This window comes from Chiloscyllium punctatum, chromosome 21 (genome assembly GCF_047496795.1).
Source record: "Chiloscyllium punctatum isolate Juve2018m chromosome 21, sChiPun1.3, whole genome shotgun sequence".
In the NCBI taxonomy this organism is placed as follows: Eukaryota; Metazoa; Chordata; class Chondrichthyes; order Orectolobiformes; family Hemiscylliidae; genus Chiloscyllium; species Chiloscyllium punctatum.
In genome coordinates this window covers 15,722,900-15,742,573 of record NC_092759.1, presented here as the reverse complement: position 1 = coordinate 15,742,573, position 19,674 = coordinate 15,722,900, and the positions used below count along the sequence as shown (strand labels likewise).

At 48.2% G+C, this 19,674-nt stretch overlaps 1 protein-coding gene across 1 annotated transcript in view; it reads left to right on the top strand.

Annotated features, from left to right (window-relative positions):
* Positions 1–19,674, top strand: part of LOC140492588 (cohesin subunit SA-2-like) — a 55,720-nt gene that overhangs the window by 15,179 nt on the left and 20,867 nt on the right. The window contains exons 7-23 of the mRNA XM_072591574.1: positions 2,012–2,146; positions 2,355–2,451; positions 4,662–4,738; positions 5,626–5,830; positions 6,420–6,571; positions 6,832–6,905; positions 7,160–7,283; positions 9,982–10,080; positions 10,287–10,366; positions 11,288–11,395; positions 12,219–12,333; positions 12,854–12,971; positions 13,768–13,871; positions 14,971–15,063; positions 15,751–15,840; positions 15,962–16,165; positions 17,338–17,408. Coding sequence (XP_072447675.1) covers positions 2,012–2,146; positions 2,355–2,451; positions 4,662–4,738; positions 5,626–5,830; positions 6,420–6,571; positions 6,832–6,905; positions 7,160–7,283; positions 9,982–10,080; positions 10,287–10,366; positions 11,288–11,395; positions 12,219–12,333; positions 12,854–12,971; positions 13,768–13,871; positions 14,971–15,063; positions 15,751–15,840; positions 15,962–16,165; positions 17,338–17,408 — 1,946 coding nt within the window. The remainder of the gene's footprint in view (positions 1–2,011; positions 2,147–2,354; positions 2,452–4,661; positions 4,739–5,625; positions 5,831–6,419; positions 6,572–6,831; positions 6,906–7,159; positions 7,284–9,981; positions 10,081–10,286; positions 10,367–11,287; positions 11,396–12,218; positions 12,334–12,853; positions 12,972–13,767; positions 13,872–14,970; positions 15,064–15,750; positions 15,841–15,961; positions 16,166–17,337; positions 17,409–19,674) is intronic.

The following is a 19,674-nucleotide window of genomic DNA, read 5'->3' as shown; positions in this document are numbered from 1 at the left end:
ACGTCCTTTCCCATAGCTATTGTTAAACACGCTGAATTATGGTCACTGGTCCCAAAGTACTCCCCTGTTAACACATTCGTCACAAACTCTGCATTGTTTCCCAAGAAGAGGTCAAGTTTTGCCCCTTTTCTAGTAGGCCTATCTACATACTGCATGAGAAATTCTTCCTGAACACACAGACTCATAGAGATGGACAGCACGGAAACCAATCCTTCAGTCCAATTCGTCCATGCTGACCAGATATCCTAACCTAATCTAGTTCTATTTACCAGCATTTGGCCCGTATCCCTCTAAGCTCTTCCTTTTCATATATCCATCCAGATGCCTTTTAAATGTTGAAATTGTATGAGTCTCCACTACTTCCTCTGGCAGCTCATTCTAAACATGCACCACCCTCTGCGTGAAAAAGTTGCCCCTTGGATCCCTTTTATATCTTTCCTCCTTCCCCTTAAACTTATGGCCTCTAATTTGGGACAACTCCACTCCGGAGAAAATACCTTGTCTATTTATCCTGTCCATTCCCCTCATGACCTTATAAATCTCGATAAGGTCACCTCTCAGCCTCCACTCCAGGGAAAACAGCCCCAGCCTATTCAGCCTCTCCCTACAGCTCAAATCCTCCTGGCAACATCCTTGTAAATCTTTTCTGCACCTTTTCAAATTTCACAACATTCTTCCTATAACAGGAATCCAGAATTGACCGCAGTATCCCAAAGGTGCCTTAACCAATATTCTGTACAGCCGCAACATGACCTCCCAACTCCTGTACTCAATGCACTGACCAATAAAGGCGTGCATACCAAATGCCACCTTCACTATCTTGTCTACCTGCGACTCCACTTTCAAGGAGCTATGAACCTGCACTCCAAGGACTCTTTGTTCAGCAACACACTTAATGGACCTTACCATTAAGTGTTTAAGCCATCCCCTCATTTGCCTTTCCAAAACGCACACCTCACATCTATCCAAATTAAACTCCGTTTGCTACTTCTCAGCCCTTTGGTCCATCTGATCAAGATCCTGTTGTTCTGAGGTAGCCTTCTCTGAGAGAAAGTGAGGACTACAATGCTGGAGAGTTAGCGTCGAAAAGTCTGGTGCTAGAAAGCACAGCCGGTCAGGCAGCTTCTGAGGAACAGGCGAGTCGACGTTTCAGGCATAAGCCCTTCAGCAATATTGGGGGTGGGGGAAGGGAGCTGAGAGATAAATAGGAGGATGATGGGTGTGGCTGAGGGGAGGGTACCTGGAAAGTGTGGATACAAGTGGGGGGGTGATTTAGACAGGTCGGTAGGGAGAGTGGGATGGGGTGGAAGGAAGATGGACAGGTGAGACAGGTCAAGAGAGCAGTGCTGGGTTGGAGGGTTGGATCTAGGATGAGGTGGGGGAGAGGAGATTTGGAAACGAGTGAATTTGACATTGATGCCATGTGGTTGAAGGGTCTGAAGGCAGAAGGGGAGGCGTTCTTCCTCCAGATCTGGGGTGACTTGGATTGGTGGTAGAGGAGGCCCAGGACCTGCATGTCCTTGGTGGAGGGAGAGTTGAAGTGACCCACCTGTCCATTTTCCTTCCCACATCTCCTCTCCACCCTCCCCACAAATCTATCACAATCACCCCCCCACCTATCACCTTCCTAGCTAGCCCCAGCTCTCAACCCCCTTTCCCTTCCACCACCTTCCTGATGAAGGGTGTATGGATGAAATATCGAATCTTTCACTCAGGTGCTGCCTGACTGGCTGTGCTTTTCCAGTGCCACACCTTTCGACTCTGACCTCCTTCTCTGTCCACTGCACCTCCAATTTTGGCATCACCTGCAAACCTACTAACCATATCCAAATCATTTTAAAAAATGTTGAAAAGCCATGGGCCCAGCACCGATCCTTGTAGCACACCACTGGTCACAAGCCTCCAGTCTGAAAAGCAACCCTACACCACCCTCTGCAATAAATGCACTCAGTGCGTGAGACACTGTGCTGGAGCTGTTTGATAATTGGCTGTCTGAACTCTGTTTCTCTAGTCCTCCAGGAAAGCGGGACAGGTGTTGGCCGCGAAAGTGGGACAGAAATCGGGTGTGAAAGCAGCCGCTCCGGGACAACAGAAAGAAGCCAGCAACCTGTTCGAGGCAGTGAAGCTTGCAAAAAGCGCCATGCAGGTCAAGACTTGATGCCACCTGGTTCTGGGTGGGGTGGGCACCCCATCGGCGTTTCGGTTCTTGTTATATTGGGAATGTTCATGTGAGATTTGATAATGCGTCACTCTCCGGGAGGGCGTACCACCTGCACTGGCACTACTGTGGATGTGACTGACTGTGTGGAGCGACACCACTATTGAATGTAATTGACTGTGTGCTCCTCCTGCAGACCCTGGTTGACGAATGGCTGGAGGTTTACAAGCTGGACAGAGAGACGGGTCTGCTGGAACTCCTGAACTTCTTCATCCACAGCTGTGGGTGTAAAGGTGAGAGGTGTTGAGGCCATGCTTTGCGTCCGCGAGCATGACTGATGCTCGGTGCTGTTTGATAAGATCGTGGCTGATGTGATTTTGGCCGTAACTCTCTATTCTCAGCTGGTCCTCATAACCCTCTGCTCACTTGGTGGATGAAAAATCTGTCCAGCTTGAATATATTCACGGATGCTGCCTCTCTTGCTTTGCTGGGGAAGAGCTTTCCCAGGACTAGTGTCCCTCTGAGAGAAGAATCTGTCCTTCATCACCATCTTTTAAAAAATCTTTTGGTTCACCAGATTTCCTCTCCTTTTCATAGAATCCCTACAGCGTGGAAACAGGCCATTCGGCCCAACAAGTCCATACCGACCCTCTGCACAGTAACCCACCCAGACCCATTCCTCTTCCCTATTACTCTATACAGAGGAACCTTGATTATCCGAAGGACTCGGTCAGGGAGTATTTTGTTTGGTTAATTGAATGCTGGATATCATAGTTTAGCCAAGCATCGGGACCTTGTGATCCTGCCGGATAACCCGACATTTGGATAATCGAGGCTCCTCTGTATTCCTAACCTACACATCCCTGAACACTATGGGCAATTTAGTTTGGCCAATTCATCTAACTTGCACATCTTTGCACTGTGGGAGGAAGTGAAAGTGCAGACTGCAGATGCTGGAGGACTCCAGAACACCCAGAGGAAACTCACGTAGACATGGGGAGAATGTGCAGACCCCTGAGGCTGGAATCGAGCCCGGGTCCCTGGTGCTGTGAGGCAGCCCCTTTTCCACCCTTTGCCTGGCCCATGGCAACTGTTACTCAGCCCATGTTTCTTTAATCCACTGCTGATCTGAGAGAGATTGGGATACGCATAGGCCACAGTCCCAGTGGCTGTTGCTTGATAACCTTGATAATCTGAGGGCCGTCTTCCTGGTGTTGTCGCTGTTGCATGAGTCACTGCTACTGGCTCCTCTCGGCGTCACCAACAGAGTGACGTGGCTCTGCTGAGCGTGCCACTGAGTCTCCGCCTTTCCCAGGACCCCGGGCTCTGCTCTTGTTTGGTGGACGAGGGGGAATGTGCGCACCCCTGGCTGGCTGAGCTCTAATCTAACACCCCCCCCCCCCCCCCCCCCCCCCCGGCCGCCCCACACAGGGAGGTACCCCCTCCCTCTGACCCTGGCAGCGTGGATCCTCAAGTAGCTAATTCAGGAGCGGTCACATCCATCAGCTGATAGCAGGAGGGAGAGTTGTAGAAGGATGATTGATAGAATCCCTACAATGCAGGAAGAGGCTATTTGGCCCATCTGGTCTGCACCAACTCTCTGAGGAGCAACCATCCAGTCCTCTCCCTATCCCCATAGCCCCACATTTTACCATGACCAATCCACCTAGCATGCACATACCTAGACACTATGGGACAATTTAGTACGTCCAATCCATAACTACACATCTTTGGACTGAGTGAGGAAACTGAAGCATTCAGAGGAAACCTAAGCAGACGTGGGCAGAATATGCAAACTCCACACAGGCAGTAAGCCAAGGCTGAAATTGAACCCAGGACCCCGATGTTGTGAGGCAGCAGCACTAATCAAAACATCGATTCTCCTTCTCGGGTGTGCCTGACCTCCTGTGCTTTTCCAGTGCCACACATTTCGATGCAGTTTGAAGGGTTGCGTAGGCTTGTTCCATGAAACAGGTTGTAGGGATTAATAGCTGCCACCTCTTCTGGTGTGACAGGTGTGAATTGCTGCCTCCTGTTCCTGCATAATAGGCTCAGAGGGGCCAGAATGGCCTCATCCTGTTCCTGTGTAGCAAGCTGAAGGGACTGAGTGATCTCTTCCTCTGCAATAATCTTTGGTTCTGAATGACTCTGTACTGTTCCTGCTGGATTTGATTTATTATTGTCACATACATGTACCGAGGCAGAGTGAAAAGTTCTTTTGCTTTGTGTACAGTACAGGCGGGTCATACCACACCATCAGTGTAAGGGTAATAGAGTAGAGTGAGGGATACAATGCCCTGACTGCTGAGAAGGTGCACAAAGAGTGAGGTCAACATTAAATTTAAGATTTAAGCGGTTGGTCTTGTGGGACTAAACGATTGTGCAGAATAGACTCCAGGGCTGAGTGGCCTCCTGTTTCTGTCAGGTACAGCAAGTGTCACTGAGGGCCATCATTTAAATCGATTCAGCTCACATCGATGTGTTTTTTTCATGTTTGTTCTAGGGATTATTACCTCACAGATGTTCCACAAGCTGCAAAATGCCGAGATCATCCGGAAAATGACTGAGGAATTTGATGAGGTAATTCTGGTAGCTCTGCTTACACTCTGAGGATCTGAACGGAACCCTCCAATGGTTTATCGTTTCTGTTCATGACTTGGGTAAAAGGGTTGAGATCAATGGTTAGTTTTGCTAGCTGTGAATATGAAGTTCTATGGAGCCATGGAATTGTGGTAGGATCACCTGTGATCTGGCTGAATTGCAGAAAAGGTTGGAGGGGCTGAATGGCCTCCCCTTGCTCTCATGTTCACTGGAAAAGCTGAGTGCCCCACTTGGACTCGGGTGTGGATCTGAGAATGCTCTGTGCTCAATGACTGTTTGGAGCCTCTAACTGGTCCTGTTTGCTACTTTGGGTGGGTGGGGGTAGAGATCTCCTAATGGGGTGACATTTGGCGCCAAGCAGGGACAGGCCCTTACGACCTGCACGATTGGGAGCCCGATCCCGCCGGTTCTGAGGTTACAGTGGGGAATGGGCGTTTGACGAGTTGCAACTCAGTAAGTAATTGATTCAGTCAGTCGCCCATTATCTGTGTATAACCCATATGGTCATTTTAATCATAGTTTCTCCAGCAGAGTGGCAGTAAGCTGTGTATAGATAGTGGTGGGAGTGCGTGCGTGCTCATACGTCTGTGTGTGCCTCAGTATCTCTGTCTCTGCTTGAGTGTGTGCGCAAGTGTGCTAGTTGCTGTGTGCATGCGCTTGTTTATGTTTCCATGTCTTTGTTCTTTGATATGCCTTGTCTTTGACTCTCTGCACTGTGTGTGTGATATATATATACGTACGTACGTACGCTCGGTCGTGTGTGTGGGTGTGCACTTGTGTGTGGACCTGCAGTGAGCAAGTGCAGCTTTTTGTGTCAATGCTGTACACCAGGAAGTAAAATGTGATTCCCTCCCTGTCTATTTCAGGACAGCGGTGATTACCCTCTATCGATGGCAGGTCCCATGTGGAAGAAATTCCGTCAGAATTTCTGTGAATTCATTACCGTGTTGGTGCGTCAGTGTCAGTACAATGTCATCTACGATGAATATATGGTGGACGTACTGATCTCCTTGCTGACAGGATTGTCTGATTCTCAGGTCCGAGCGTTCCGACACACCAGCACATTGGCTGGTGAGAATATAACACTGCAACTGTCTGTCCGTAATCTTAGCTGAGCTGCTGAATCCCATCTTAAGGTTCTGGAGTGGGCTGCAGTGTATGGGGCTCTATGGGAGAGGGGTCTGTTGTACAGAGTCCTTCTCTGGGAGGGGGAGGCCCATGACTGTTCAGGGAAGAAGGGGCTAGTGCCTGGTTCCTGCTAAAGGAGGCGACCTCTGAAGGGAATGGGGGTGTCCGTGTCTGCGTCTCCCTGGGAGAGAGATCCTGTCTTTGTGTGTCGAGGAGAGCAGTGGGGAGAGGACTGGGGACAGTGTCAGGGTCTTCTGAGGGAAGGGTCCAGTGTCCGGGTCTTTCTGGTGAAACGTGGGTAGATGTCTGTGTCTCCGGGTGGGGGTGAAGGGAGCAGTTCTAGCGCCTGGGTTACTCTGAAGGAGTGGCCAGTGTCTTGGTTGTCTCTATGGGGGAAGGGTGTCCGACACCTGGGTCTCCCTGAGCAGGATTCTGGTGTAAGAGCAGTCTCTCGGGTTGGGGGTCAGGCATCTGGATTTCTCCATGTGCAGAGTGCTCCGCTCTGTTTCATGTCTGGTTTTTATAACTGCAGCAATGAAGCTAATGACTGCACTGGTGGATGTGGCTTTGAATCTGAATGGCCATCAGGAAAACATCCAGCGTCAGTACGACACTGAGCGGAACAAAGCTGCAGGGAAACGGGCCAATGACCGTCTGGAAATGTTGCTGCAGAAACGCAAGGAGGTGAGGAGGTGCAAGTAGACATGAAAATACATGTGTATATTGGACTGGTGTCAAATGCTGTGGGTCACTGTGTCCCCCTCTGGCACTCACAGCAATATTCCCTGGCTGACCAAGTGAGATTGTTTAGCCATCATTATTGACCAACTGAAGAGCTGGCATGTGGTCTCAGAGTAACGCGGGCTAACCATATGCTTCATGTGCATTAGCTGATGTTCTGCAAAGTGCAACGTTTCATTGTTAACACTTCTGTTCCATTGCAGCTCCAACAGAATCAGGAAGAGATTGAGAACATGATGAATGCAATCTTCAAGGGTGTGTTTGTCCACCGATATCGGTAGGTTGGAACTGCTCTGTTGCAGAAATGGACACTTGTGTGATGTCTTGGTGGTCATGCTGAGATAGTTGTCCCCAATGTTTCTCTCTCTGTCGGGGTCACTGTCGCCATTGCATGCCCCTCTGTCGGGATAATTCGCCAGTGTGTCCCTGTGTTTTAGAGGGCACCAATTGCGCGTGCATATTGCTGTGGTGTTTTATACAGTGTTATAGTCTGTTGTGGTGAGTCTGATTTTTTTTTTGTTCACTGTGCAGGGATTTGATCGCGGAGATCCGCGCTATCTGTATGGAGGAGATTGGTGTGTGGATGAAGCGTTATAGCGACTCGTTTCTCAACGACAGCTATCTGAAGTACGTTGGCTGGATGTTGCACGACAAGGTACTGACACCATATCGGCATTCACAGGGAGACTGTATGTGGCACAGACTCATTCTTCAGTGGCAGGTTTAAGGGGTCAGAATGATCGTTAATGGGCGTTCAGAAAGTTTCGGGAAGCATGGGTACATGGGATTCAGGAAGGAAAGTGGGCATAGTTGAAACATAAAGGATTCTGAGGAAACTCAACAGGGTGGAGGTGGAAAGGACGTTTCCTTTTGTGGGAGTCTCTAGGACTAGGGTATCACTCTTTACAAATAAGGCTATCACCCATTTAAGGCAAAGATAACGAGAAATCCTTTTCTCTGAGGGTCATGGATCTTCCATCTCTGAAAGGCAGTGGAAGAGGGTTTTGAATCTTTCAAAGACAGGTTTTGATAAATGAAGGGGTGAACGGTTATCAGGATACCAGTATTTGTTGTCCACCCTTAATTGCCCTGGATAAGACGGGGGCGACCTACTCTTCATCAATTATTGTAGTCTGTGTGCTGGAGGGGGGCATATTGCTGTCAGGGAGGGAGTTCCTGGATTTTGACCCAGTGACGGAATGGCCGGCATATTACTAAATCTGCTTGGTGTGTGGCTTGGAACGGAACTCGCAGGTGCCGGTGCCCCCATGTATCTGCTGCCCTTGTCCTTCTAGATGGTGGATGACACCAGCAAAATAACTGCTCTAAATTGAGCCTGTGGTTCCCAGGACATGATCGATAGCCTTGAAGGTCAAGTATTTTTTTCTAAAACGTTGCCAGATTTCCCACTTCAGCTACCCTCCCAGGCAGTGCATTCCAGATTCCCACCATCCTCTGGGTGGACAAAAATCTTCAAATCTCTGTAGGCCTTCTGATTTTCACCTTCAAATTGTTTATTATTATTATTATTATTATTATTATTATTATTGACCCCATCCGCTAAGGGGGAACAGTTGCTTTCTATCCACCCTGTCCATTCATAGAATCCCTGCAGTGTGGAAACAGACCACACCAACCCTCTGAAGGGTATCCCATCCAGACCGATTCCCTTACCCTATTACTCTATGTTTACCCCAGACTAGTGCACCTAACATACAAGTCCCTGAACCCTATGGGCAATTTAGCACAGCCAATTGACCTAACCTGGAATTCTTTGGATTGTGCTAGGAAACCGGAGCACCCGAAGAAAATCCACGCAGACACTGGGAGAATGTGCAAATTCCACACAGGCAGTCGCTCTAGGCTGGGATCGATCCTGAGATCCTGGTGCTGTGAGGCAGCAGCGCTAACCATTGAGCCACTGTGTTACCCAAGCATAATTTTATATATCTCAATTGCGGCCTGTCTCGACATTCACTGTTTTAAAGTAAAGCATGGCAGAATAGTGAAGGATCGATGTGGAATTAGAGTGAGTGAAGGGATCAGTGCAAGTGATCAGAGGATTATTGAAGGAGACAAGTGCAGTGCACTGCATTCCTATAATGATGCTCAAATCATGAAGGTTGAACGTGTGGAGACCCAAGTGTTTTTGCAGACGCAGTGTGTAACTTTGAGTCTATGTAGTTAAAAATCACACAACACCGGTTTTTAATCCAACAGGTTTATTTGGAAGTCCAAGCTTTGGGAGCACTGCTGCTTCATCAGGTAACTTGTGGGGCAGGATCATAGGGCACAGAATTTATAGTCAAAAGATCAAAGTGTCATACAACTGATACAATGTATTGAGCAAACCTGGATTGCTGTCAAGTCTTTAATCAGTTAGAATGGGGATGCAGGTTTCAATTGATTAATATATAAATTCCAAGTTGGTATACAGACCACCTCCAGCCTCATGCCTTTAATGCACTCTGTGTTGAGATGTCACTTTTATTTTAATAAAACCTCAAGTTATCTCGAGAATATGGCTGAAAGAAGTTCTGGGGTTTACATATTAATCAATCAAAACCTGCATCCCCATTCTAAGTGATTAAAGGTTTGATAGCAATCCAGGTTTGCTCAATACATATCAGTTGTATGACCGTTTGATAATTTACTATAAATTCTGTGCCCTATGATCCTGTCCCACTAGCTACCTGATGAAGGAGCAGCGCTCCCAAACCTTGGACTTCCAAATAAACCTGTGGGACTATAACCTGGTGTTGTGTGATTTTTAACTTTGTCCACCCCAGTCCAACACCAGCACCTCCACATCAGAGCATGTATAGGATTTGGCCATTCAGCTCCTTGAACCTTGAGGATCAGTTACTGTTACTGAATGTTACAGTCATCTGTGATAGTATTTATAATTCCATTTTGCCAGTACAGGCCAACAATCAACGTGACCGATATATCATCAAGATCTGTGGCTCGAATGTAGAGGAGGTGGTGACAACCTTGTACTAAGCTGTGCTCAGGCTATACTCTGATAAGTGTGATGGGAGGGTGCTGTTCACATACTGAGGCAGGATAGAGAAAACATGGGATCAGGCATCTGAGAGATGGGTAACACCAGAGAGGCTTGACTTCCTGGGTTGGGTTGGTAGCAGTTCTCCAGCTCAGGTTCAGGTATGTCACACACGTTTCCCTTTTGTGAAAATTGTTCCTGCTTTTCCGTCTGGAGCCATGCACTTTTCCAGGTGTTTGGGGTGGTGGGGAGGAGGGTGGCATCTGCTTGGACTGAGTTAGCTGAAAGATAGAGCCTTCCTGCACCCTTCCCTCCCGATTGGTCATGACTGTTGATGTGTCTTTTTCAGCAACGGGAGGTGAGGCTGAGATGTTTGAAGTCCCTCCAGAATCTATACGAAAGCAAAGAAATCACTCAGAAACTGGATCTGTTCACCAACCGATTCAAGGTAAATGTCTTCCTTAATTGGTTGTGCAAGTTGAGAGCTTTGAGCAATGGGCAAAAGCCCTTTGCCAGTGAATAGTGTGGCTAGTACTGGATTGCATTCTGGCTCTGCTTGCCCTCTGGCAGGGCGTCCAGCACTGTCCTACTCTGACTGTAACAGATGCTGCTCTGTGGTTGTATTGACTCCTTGTACTTCTGATGTCTGTATAGGACAGGATGGTGTCAATGGTCCTGGATGTGGATTATGATGTCGCAGTGGAAGCAGTCAGGCTATTGACTCTCATTTTGCAGTAAGTTTTTTTAAAAATATATCCACCATTGATTTGTTGGATATGGGTGCCCCTGCTCAACCAGCTTTTATGTCCTGTGTTCCCTCTGCTTACCCATGGGTGAAATGGTGAGGATATTTCCATTTTGCAGTTAGGGAGGGAGTTCCAGGATATTGACTCAGTCACAGTGAAAGAACGGTGATGTAGTTCCAAATCAGATTGGCGAGCAGTTTGCGAGGGAACTTGGTGGTGTTTCCGTACACTTGCAGCCTTTCTCCTTCTCGGTGGTAGAGGTCCTTGGGTTTAGAAGGTGTTGTCGAGGGAGCCTTTGAGTGCATCCGAATTCTCAATCCTTGCAGTGGGCCGTTGTTCTGGGATTTGGTTTCTCACTTGGTCCTCTCAGCTTCCTGATGCTTTGTTCCATCAAGATGTTGCAGGTTCACGATCCACTCGAGAAACTTGAGCCTGTGACCTTACCCAATGCAGAGTCCGATAGACATCTCCAAGACCTAGCCTTTCACTTGGATAAAAAAATCCCACTTTAAGATAGCGGAATCAAGGGTTATGGGGATAAGGCAGGAACAGGATACTGATTGTGGATGATCAGCCATGATCATAATGAATGATGGTGCTAGCTCGATGAGCCAAATGGCCTACTCCTGCACCTATTGTCTATTACAAAGAAGGGCAGAGTTGCTGTCCCAGGTGTCCTGAACAACATTCAGTCCCTTCAATCAATAGCACTAGTCATGGATCATCTGTCTGTGATCTAATTTCTATGCCTGGAAGTTTGCAACCTTGTAAGTGTGGCTGTCTCCGTTTCTACACTACAGCAGTGATACCGCTTCAGAAAGAAAATAATGGGTGGGAAAAGGGTGACTTGGGACATCCTGTTTAAGATGTCATTTAAATGCTGCTCATTCTTTCTTGTGGCCCCTGTAGGAATACTGAAGATGTGCTGACCAATGAGGAGTGTGAGTGTGTTTACCCGCTGGTGTACGCCTCTCACCGACCCACTGCAGCTGCTGCTGGACAATTTGTCCACGTGAAGTAAGTCAGGTTCCGGTTCTTTGTCATCTCACTGTTTTTAATACTTGGGCACATTGTCGGTGACCTTTTACTCAAGTTTAATATCTGAAATTAGATTTTGAAAAATGAGTGTTAGTCATGCTAAAACACGTGATTCTGAAGGGGCTGGACAAGGTACATGCTGAGAGAGTATCTTCCCTCGTGGGGGGATGATCTCCAACTCAGGCAGAGTTTCAAGCAAAATGGTTTAAGTCAGATTTTGTTACTAGTCTTTCATACCCCACCCAAGAGTAACGGGGACAAGGAAGCTAATGTATTCGAGGCCTAGTTATACAGATTTTTGACTTTTGGAATACCGACAGAAATGCAGAGCTCCAGTCATAGTTGGCTCAGCCGTATCTGAGTGATGGAGCAGGCTCGATGGGTCAAAAGCCCTACTCCTGTTTCTATTTCACATGATGTTATGCAACAGAGGCTTCCACTCCTGAGATTTCTGTCCAGTGATCACATTGTAAACAAAAACAGAAATTGCTGGAAAAGCTCAGCAGGTCTGGCAGCATCCATGGATAGATATCAAAGTTAATCTTTTCGGGTCCGGTGACCCTTCCTCAAAGCTATTGTACATTGGGTATAAAGCTGGTCAGTAGTGTGACCGTGTGGAAAGCACGATCAGGACACCCACTGCACCGGGAATGGTGAAGGCGAAGCGAGTATTTTTGTGATGTTTGGCACATTCTGTCTCCAGATAATGGCAGACACGCCGATGGATGCGAGTTGTCTTTAGCTGTGCTCACCCCAGTTGTATGTCTGAGCTGTAATCGGCTGCTGGTCTCTCTTCCTTCAGGCTGCGGAGGCATTATGACGCAGAACGTGAGGAGGCTGTGGCCAAAGACCATGGAAGGCGCAGTGTCAATGGCGAATTCATTAAATTGGTGCTCACCTTTTTCCTGGAGAGTGAGGTACAGTGCAGTATTGCTGACGGGAAGGTCTAACACTCGTGGTCACCTTTCTGCTTGCTGACATGATAATCCTACCAAGGTGTGGTGATGTGGTGATCTGTGAGGCCCTGGGAGGGGTACAGGTATCCCAGGATCGGGAGCTCTTGGAGGCCTGCGTGGTTTTGGGTCAGGGGGTCATGGGTGCTTATTGGTTAACAAGCTGACCCTTGGGAGCCCAGAAGGGAACTATAGTCTCCCCGAGCTCCTGGATAATTCAAAACAAGCACAGATTTGAATATATTCCTTTAACTTGCAGAGAATGGGCCGTACCTAGTGAGCACAAATGAGCTACGTTATTAGCTTGACCGACTAAGTTATTGATGTAGCAATTTGTCAGGATTGCTCAGCATCGTGTTGCACAGCCATGGAATCGCATCAAGCAACAAGATGTTGCTCAACATTACTGCGAACTGGCGACCAGAATACCTTTCTTCCTGCTCTGAAAGCTGATGAACGTTTCTTTACCTGTCTCCCTCCTCAGCTCCATGAGCACTGTGCATACCTAGTAGACAGTCTGTGGGACCACGCTGGCTCAGTCCTGAAGGACTGGGAAGGGATGACGGAGTTGCTCCTGGAGGAGATCGGGGACGGTGAGGAGGGTAAGTTCCTGGTTATTGGTTCTGTGTATGGGCGGATGGCTATACTATGTTTCTAGAAGAAGTTGGAGAGTCAGACTTGAAAATTGTGATGCTGGAAAAGCACAGCAGGTCACGCAGCATCCAGTGAACAGGGGAGTTGTCATTTTGGGCATAAGCCCTTCACAAACACCACTCCCACTCTCCCAAAGGCATACAAATCCTGGGTCGCCTCCATCACCAGATCGAAGCCACCAGCCGGCTGAAGGAACAACGCCTCATCTTCCACCTTGGGTCCCTTCAACCACACGACATCAAGATCGAGTTCACTAGTTTCCAAATTTTCCCTTGCCCCCACCCTCACCTTATCCTAGATCCCACCCTCCAACTTGGCACTGCCCTTTTGACCTGTCCCACCTGTCCATCTTCCTTCCCATCGACCTTTCACAATCACCTCCCACCTGCATGCGCCTGTCATCCTCCCAGCTACCTTGACCCCGCCCTCCTAATTATCTCTCAGCCCCCTTCCCCCTCCACACTCCTGATGAAGGACCTATGCCCAAAGCATTGACTCTGCTGCTCCTCAGATACTGCCTGACCTGCTGTGTTCCATACTAGGTTTCTGTGGGGTATGTGGAGCCACGCTGCAATGTTGGGGTGAGAATGAGTGGAACCACGCTGGGGCTGCGCTGGGTTAGGATGGGGCTGTGCTGTGCCCCCACTTGGCCTGCTGAGCTATGTATTCATGTGTATCTGCTATTGTGTTGTGTGCTTGGGAGCTGGATCTTGCATCTATGATGGTACTTCCCCTGTGTTATAGGACTTACTGATCAGGAGGAGAGTGCTTTGATTGAACTGATGGTGTGCTCGATGCGGCAAGCAGTGGAGGGCCACCCACCGATTGGCCGACAATCTGGCAAAAAGGTAGGTTACGTTCTCAGGTAAGGTGTCCTCTAAAAGCCTGGGAGGGGGAGGAGGGTAGTTTGGACTCAGTATTGTTATTTGTTTTATTCATTAATTGTCCGTCCCTACTGCCCTTCTGAAGGTGGTGATGAGTTGCCCCTTGAACTGCTGTAATGCATTTGGTGTCGGGAGAGCCGCGACGCCGTCAATAAGGGAGTTTCAAGTTTTGAGCCAGCGATAGTGATGGAGCATTGTTGTATTTCCAAGTCAGGATGGAGAGTGGCTCAGAGAGGAATCTGCAAGAGGTGGTGTTTCTATGTATCTGCTACCCTGGGTTCTCGATGGTGCTAGTTGAAGGTTTGGAACATTCTGCAGTGTGTGCATGGTAGATGGTACACATTGCTTGCTGCTGAGCGTCTGTGATGGATATTTGTGAATGTGGTGTCAATTTAGTGCGCTGCTTTATTCTGGATGGTGTTGAGCTTCATGAGTGTTGCTGTGGCTGCACCCATCCAGGTTTGTGGTGGGGGTTGGCGTAATACCGTCACACTCCTGACTTGCTCCTTGGAGTCTAGCAGAGGAAGGCGAGTTTGCAGTTGTGGACCCCCTTTTTTGTGTGTGTGTGTGCCCGGTGCCAAGGGGTGATCATTACATCCTCTCTTGTTGGAGAAGGCTTCTGCGTAATCTGAATGTTACCACTTTTCAGCCCAAATATGGATATTGTCCAGGTCTGCATCTTACCTGACTGATTTTGGATATGGTTGCTGAGTTGGAGCTCTGGGAAAGTTAAGAGAACCAACAGAGGACAGCATTATACTGGAGCTGGTATCCTCAGCATTATACTGGAGCTGGTATCCTCAGCATTATACTGGAGCTGGTATCCTCAGCATTATACTGGAGCTGGTATCCTCAGCATTATACTGGAGCTGGTATCCTCATTGGGGAAGGGAAGATGCAGAAGGATCAGAGTGATGTGTATACAATGACCCTGAGGGAACAGTACCCAGGGGATGGAGGAACGGTGTGCTGTCAATTAGGTGACCCAATGGGTTGAGGTGTCAGGATATTGGTCCGGAAACTCTGGATTCTCAGGTCTGATAGTTGTCTTGTCTCATAACAGTTCCTGACTGTCAAAGAGAAGAAGCAACAGATGGACGATCGGGTTAAACTGTCTGAGCATTTAATTGTCATCATTCCACAGCTCCTGGCCAAGGTAAGGGCAGAGGGGGTATCATTGCACAACTTGGGCGGCTTGGTTAGCGCTGCTGCCGCAGCGCCAGGGACCCAGGATCGATTCCGCCCTCTGGGCGAATGTCTGTGTGGAGTTTGCACATTCTCCCAGTCTCTACGTTGGTTTCTTCTGGTTGCTCCTGTTTCCTCCAACAGTCCAAAAGTGTGCAGATTAGGTTGGATTGGCTGTGCTAAATTGTCCCATAGTGCCCAGGCGTATGTCGGTTGGGATGGATTAGCCATGGGGAATGTAGGTTACGGGATAGTGTAGAGGGTGGGTCTGGGTGGGATGATCTTCAGAGGGTCGTTGTGGTCTCGATGGGCCAAGTAGCCTGTTTCCATACTTCACTGATTATCACTCTTGGCCAAGGTAAGGGGAAGGGGCGGGGGGGGGGGGGGTGGCATCATTGCACAGTCCTGGCCAAAGTGAAGGGAGGAGCATAGCATCATGCAGTCCCCAGCTATCATAAGATGAGGGGTGGGTCATCCCACAACTTTGAATTAGGTCCAAAGCTGGATACAAAGACGGGTAGGGATGGCATTTATTGAAGGGAGGGGTGCAGAATAGACTTCCCTACTGAGGTGGCCAGAGGGTGCAAGTGTCATTGTTGAAATAGCTGATTTTAAGAGAGGGGCTTTTACCGATGTGCAGTATGTGTTTTTGTTTCAGTACTCTGCAGATGCCGAGAAAGTCGCAAATCTGCTGCTGATTCCTGGTTTCTTCGATTTGGACGTTTACTGCAGCAGGCGGCTGGAGAAGGTAAGATTGGGTGTGAACATAGAATGCTGTCTGGCCAGGCTTGCTTCTTCACTTCTCCACTCCTGTCCACCTCTGCACCATTAACCTCTGTCCATGCTAACCATCTCCCTCATCTTTCCAGTATTTGGACCTTCTGCTCAAGCAGATCCGGGAGATTGTCGAGAAGCACACGGAGATGGACGTGCTGGAGGCGTGTAGCCGGGCGTACTACACCCTGTGCAACGAGGAGTACACCATCCGGAATCGTGTTGACATTGCTCGCAGTCAGATCGTTGACACGCTGGTCGAGATATTCACTCACTCTGTGGAGGAGCTGTTGCATGAGGTCAGTCTAAACCACAAGCTTCACCGATCCCCGGGTGCGACCAAAGTCAGTTTTAGACTCCTCCTCCTTGCTTTCAAATCCCACCCACACTCTGTAATCTCCTCTAGCCTTTATTCTACCTCTGATCTCTTTACTGTCCCCAAATTTAATCAGGGGCTGTACCTTCAGCAGCTGGATTTCCATCCCTAAACCCCCCCCTCCTTTGCATTGTGTCTTAAGAGGGGGAATCTCATAGACACACATGAAATCCTGGACAGGCAAGATGCAGGAAGATGGTTCCTGATGTTGGGGAAATCCAGAACTAGGGCTCACAGTCTAAGAATAAGAGGTAAGCCATTCAGGACTGAGATGACGAAGAATTTCTTCACTCAGAAAACATAGAACAGTACAGCACAGGGCTGGATCTTTGATTCATGATGTTGTGCTGAACATGACACCAAATTAAACTAATACCTTCTGCCTCCCCTTGGCCCATATCCCTCCATCCCTTACATATTCATATGTTTATCGAAAATTCCCATAAAAGCCCCTATCATATCTACCTCCACCACCACCCCTGGCGACGTGTTCCAGACTCCCACCACTCCCTGTGTATAAAAAACCTCCCCCCTCACACTTCCTTTTGAACTTTTCCCTCTCTCACCTTAAATGCATGCCCTTTAGATTTAGACATTTCAACTCTGGGCTGGATAAAGATTTTGACCGTCAACCCTACCTAAGCTTCTCGTAATTTGATTGACATCTATCAGGTCTCCCCTCAGTCTCCGCTGTGGTGTTCTCTACCACACTGTCGGGGCCAGTTTGTGAGATATATTCAAGAGGGAACTGGACGCAGCCTTTGCAGCTAAAGGAATCAAGGGGTATGGAGAGAGAGCGGGGCGGGATACTGAAATTGCATGATCATAATGAATGGTGGTGCAGGCTCAAAGAACCAAATGGCCTACTCGTGTGCCTATTTTCTGTTTCTATGAAAGGGTAATGGGGGAAGGGGACACATTCTTCCCATTGAAGGGGTAGCAGATGTAGGGGTGATGAGCACTGACAGTGGGATCAGCACATTGAGAATGGGGAGCAGTGAGTGATGGAGGAGACAGTGGGGGGCGACAGATATTGGGGTAGGGGAGCTCTGGGGAACACTGAAGAGTGACTGATGTTTGCCTCTATGATTTCAGGTTGGAGAGACAGATGAGGATAACCTGTACACAGTAGCAACATCACTGAAGAGAATCACAGCCCTTTACAAGTAAGTGAGACATTGAGTTTGAGGCAACACTAATCTCTAGGAGAAACGTGGTCGCAGCCCCAGTGGGAGCACCCCTCCCCCAAAAAAAACACCCTGGATCTTGCGCCCCTAGGGTGTACCCAGCTTGCATTGAACTTCTGTCTGGGTGTGATCAGCCTGGACCCCCCCATCCCAAGTATAAGCAGACAACATTACAGCTGTCTGGACCCTGCATTTAACTGGATAAGTCAGATAGAGTAGGTATGGCACGTTTCCATCCCTGAGAGACAGGGAGTAAGCCAGACAGGAGTTTTTTGATAATCGATGACTGCTTCATAGTGGCTGTTACTGAGACCAAGTGATTCATTTCAAGATCTTTTTAACTCGCCCCCCCCATTGATAAAGCGTGGCTTTGGAAAAAGCACAGCAGGTCAGGCAGCATCCAAGGAGCAGGATAGTTGATGTTTCGGGCCTAACCCTTCTTTTGGCCTGAAACTTTGACTCTCTTGCTTCCTGGGTGCTACCTGACCTGCTGTGCTTTTTCCAGAGCCATGTTTTATCAACTCTGACTCTCCAGCACCTGCAGGCCTCACTTGCTCCTTTAACCCTCTGTTCCCCAGACCATTGATATGGGACTCTGGATTACTAGTGCGGTGATGCTACCACAATGCCACCAGCCCCCACTGCTGGCATTTGCTTGTTAATGAGAGGTTTTGCAATTTCTGCTTCTGTTTAGGGGTTTGCACAGAATCCTGAACATAACTCTACCTTGGTAGCAGGTGCTGAGTTCAGCAGTTCTGGGCACATCTTCTTGATCTCATCTCATCAGTAAATTATAGAACCAACAAGGAAAACAACTGGCCACTTTCTCCACAATGGCCACTTTGTAACAACTGATTAACAAGCCTGAGCTAATGTCTAATGTAACAATAGGAGACCATCTTGCATGTAGTGACCATGACGTGATTAGGTTTGAATTGGAGATCTTCATAAGAAACTAGGATTGCTTTTTCTAACACTGAGGAAGTGTCACTGAAACGGCAACTCTGATTTCTCTACACAAATGCTGCCAGACTTGCTGAACTTTTCAAACAGTTTCCTGTTTGTTTTTCTCTTCAGATTTGCAGCATCTGCTGTTCTTTCAACTTATATAGTTTTTAACAAGTTTAACAGATACGACGATGCTGACCTGAGTTTAGTTGGAAACAAGCAGACCCACTGGGAAATCGAGCAGTAGGAAGTGTTCTAAGACTAGGAGGAAGTGGGGACTGCAGATGCTGGAGATCAGAGTTGAGAGTGTGGTGCTGGCAAAGCACAGCAGGTCAGGCAGCATCCGAGGAGCAGGAGAGTTGACATTTCGGGCAAAGCCAAATTCCTGATGAAGGGCTCTTGCTTGAGACGTCGATTCTCCTGCTCCTTGAATGCTGCCTGACCTGCTGTGCTTTTCCAGCACCACATTCTTGACAGTGTTCAACGACTGCCAAGAATTGAAGGTTTTCTAAGTACAGGCAGTCTCTGGGTTGCGAAGAAGTTCTGTCCTTGAGTCCCATTCGCAAATTCATTTGTGCATATGTTGGAGCACAGTGCAGGACAATATAAAAAACTGTTCATAAATATGGTGAATGTTCTACATCTTTAAATTGGGGATCCCCTTGCATTAGAAATTTGTTTTTATTCATTCGTGTGGTGTGGGCAATGCCAGCTTTTATTGCCCAAAGGGCAGTTAAGAGTTGATCACATTGTTGTGGGTCTGCAGTCAGACGTAGTCTGGCCTGTGTTCGGAGGGTAGATGGGTTTTTGCAACAATTTGCAATTGTGACATGACTGCCAGCTGGCAGCTCTTTATTCCAGATTTTCAATGAATTTAAATTTCACCAATTACGTCATTAGGATTTGAACCCATGCCCCTCAGGGTATTAGCTTGCACTTCTGCATTTCTTATCTAGTGATGCTATCACTATACCACTGCTTCCCCTGGAATGACACAGTAACTGACAGGTGTGGTCCCACTAAGGACAAACACAGCTGATACTCCAACAACGGGCAGGTACTTTAGAACCAGTAGTTCGTATCCAGTTTCGCAGCAGAGGTAAGGGACAGCATAACAGCGACTAAAGGGAATGCAAATCCGAGAATCCTTACAGCGTGGTAGTAGACCATTCGGCCCATTTAGCCCACACCCACCCTTCGAAAGGCATCCCATCCAGACCTACCCTCCTACCCTCTCCCTGTAATCCTGTATTTCCTGTGGCTCATCCACCTAACCTACACATCTCTGGACACTATG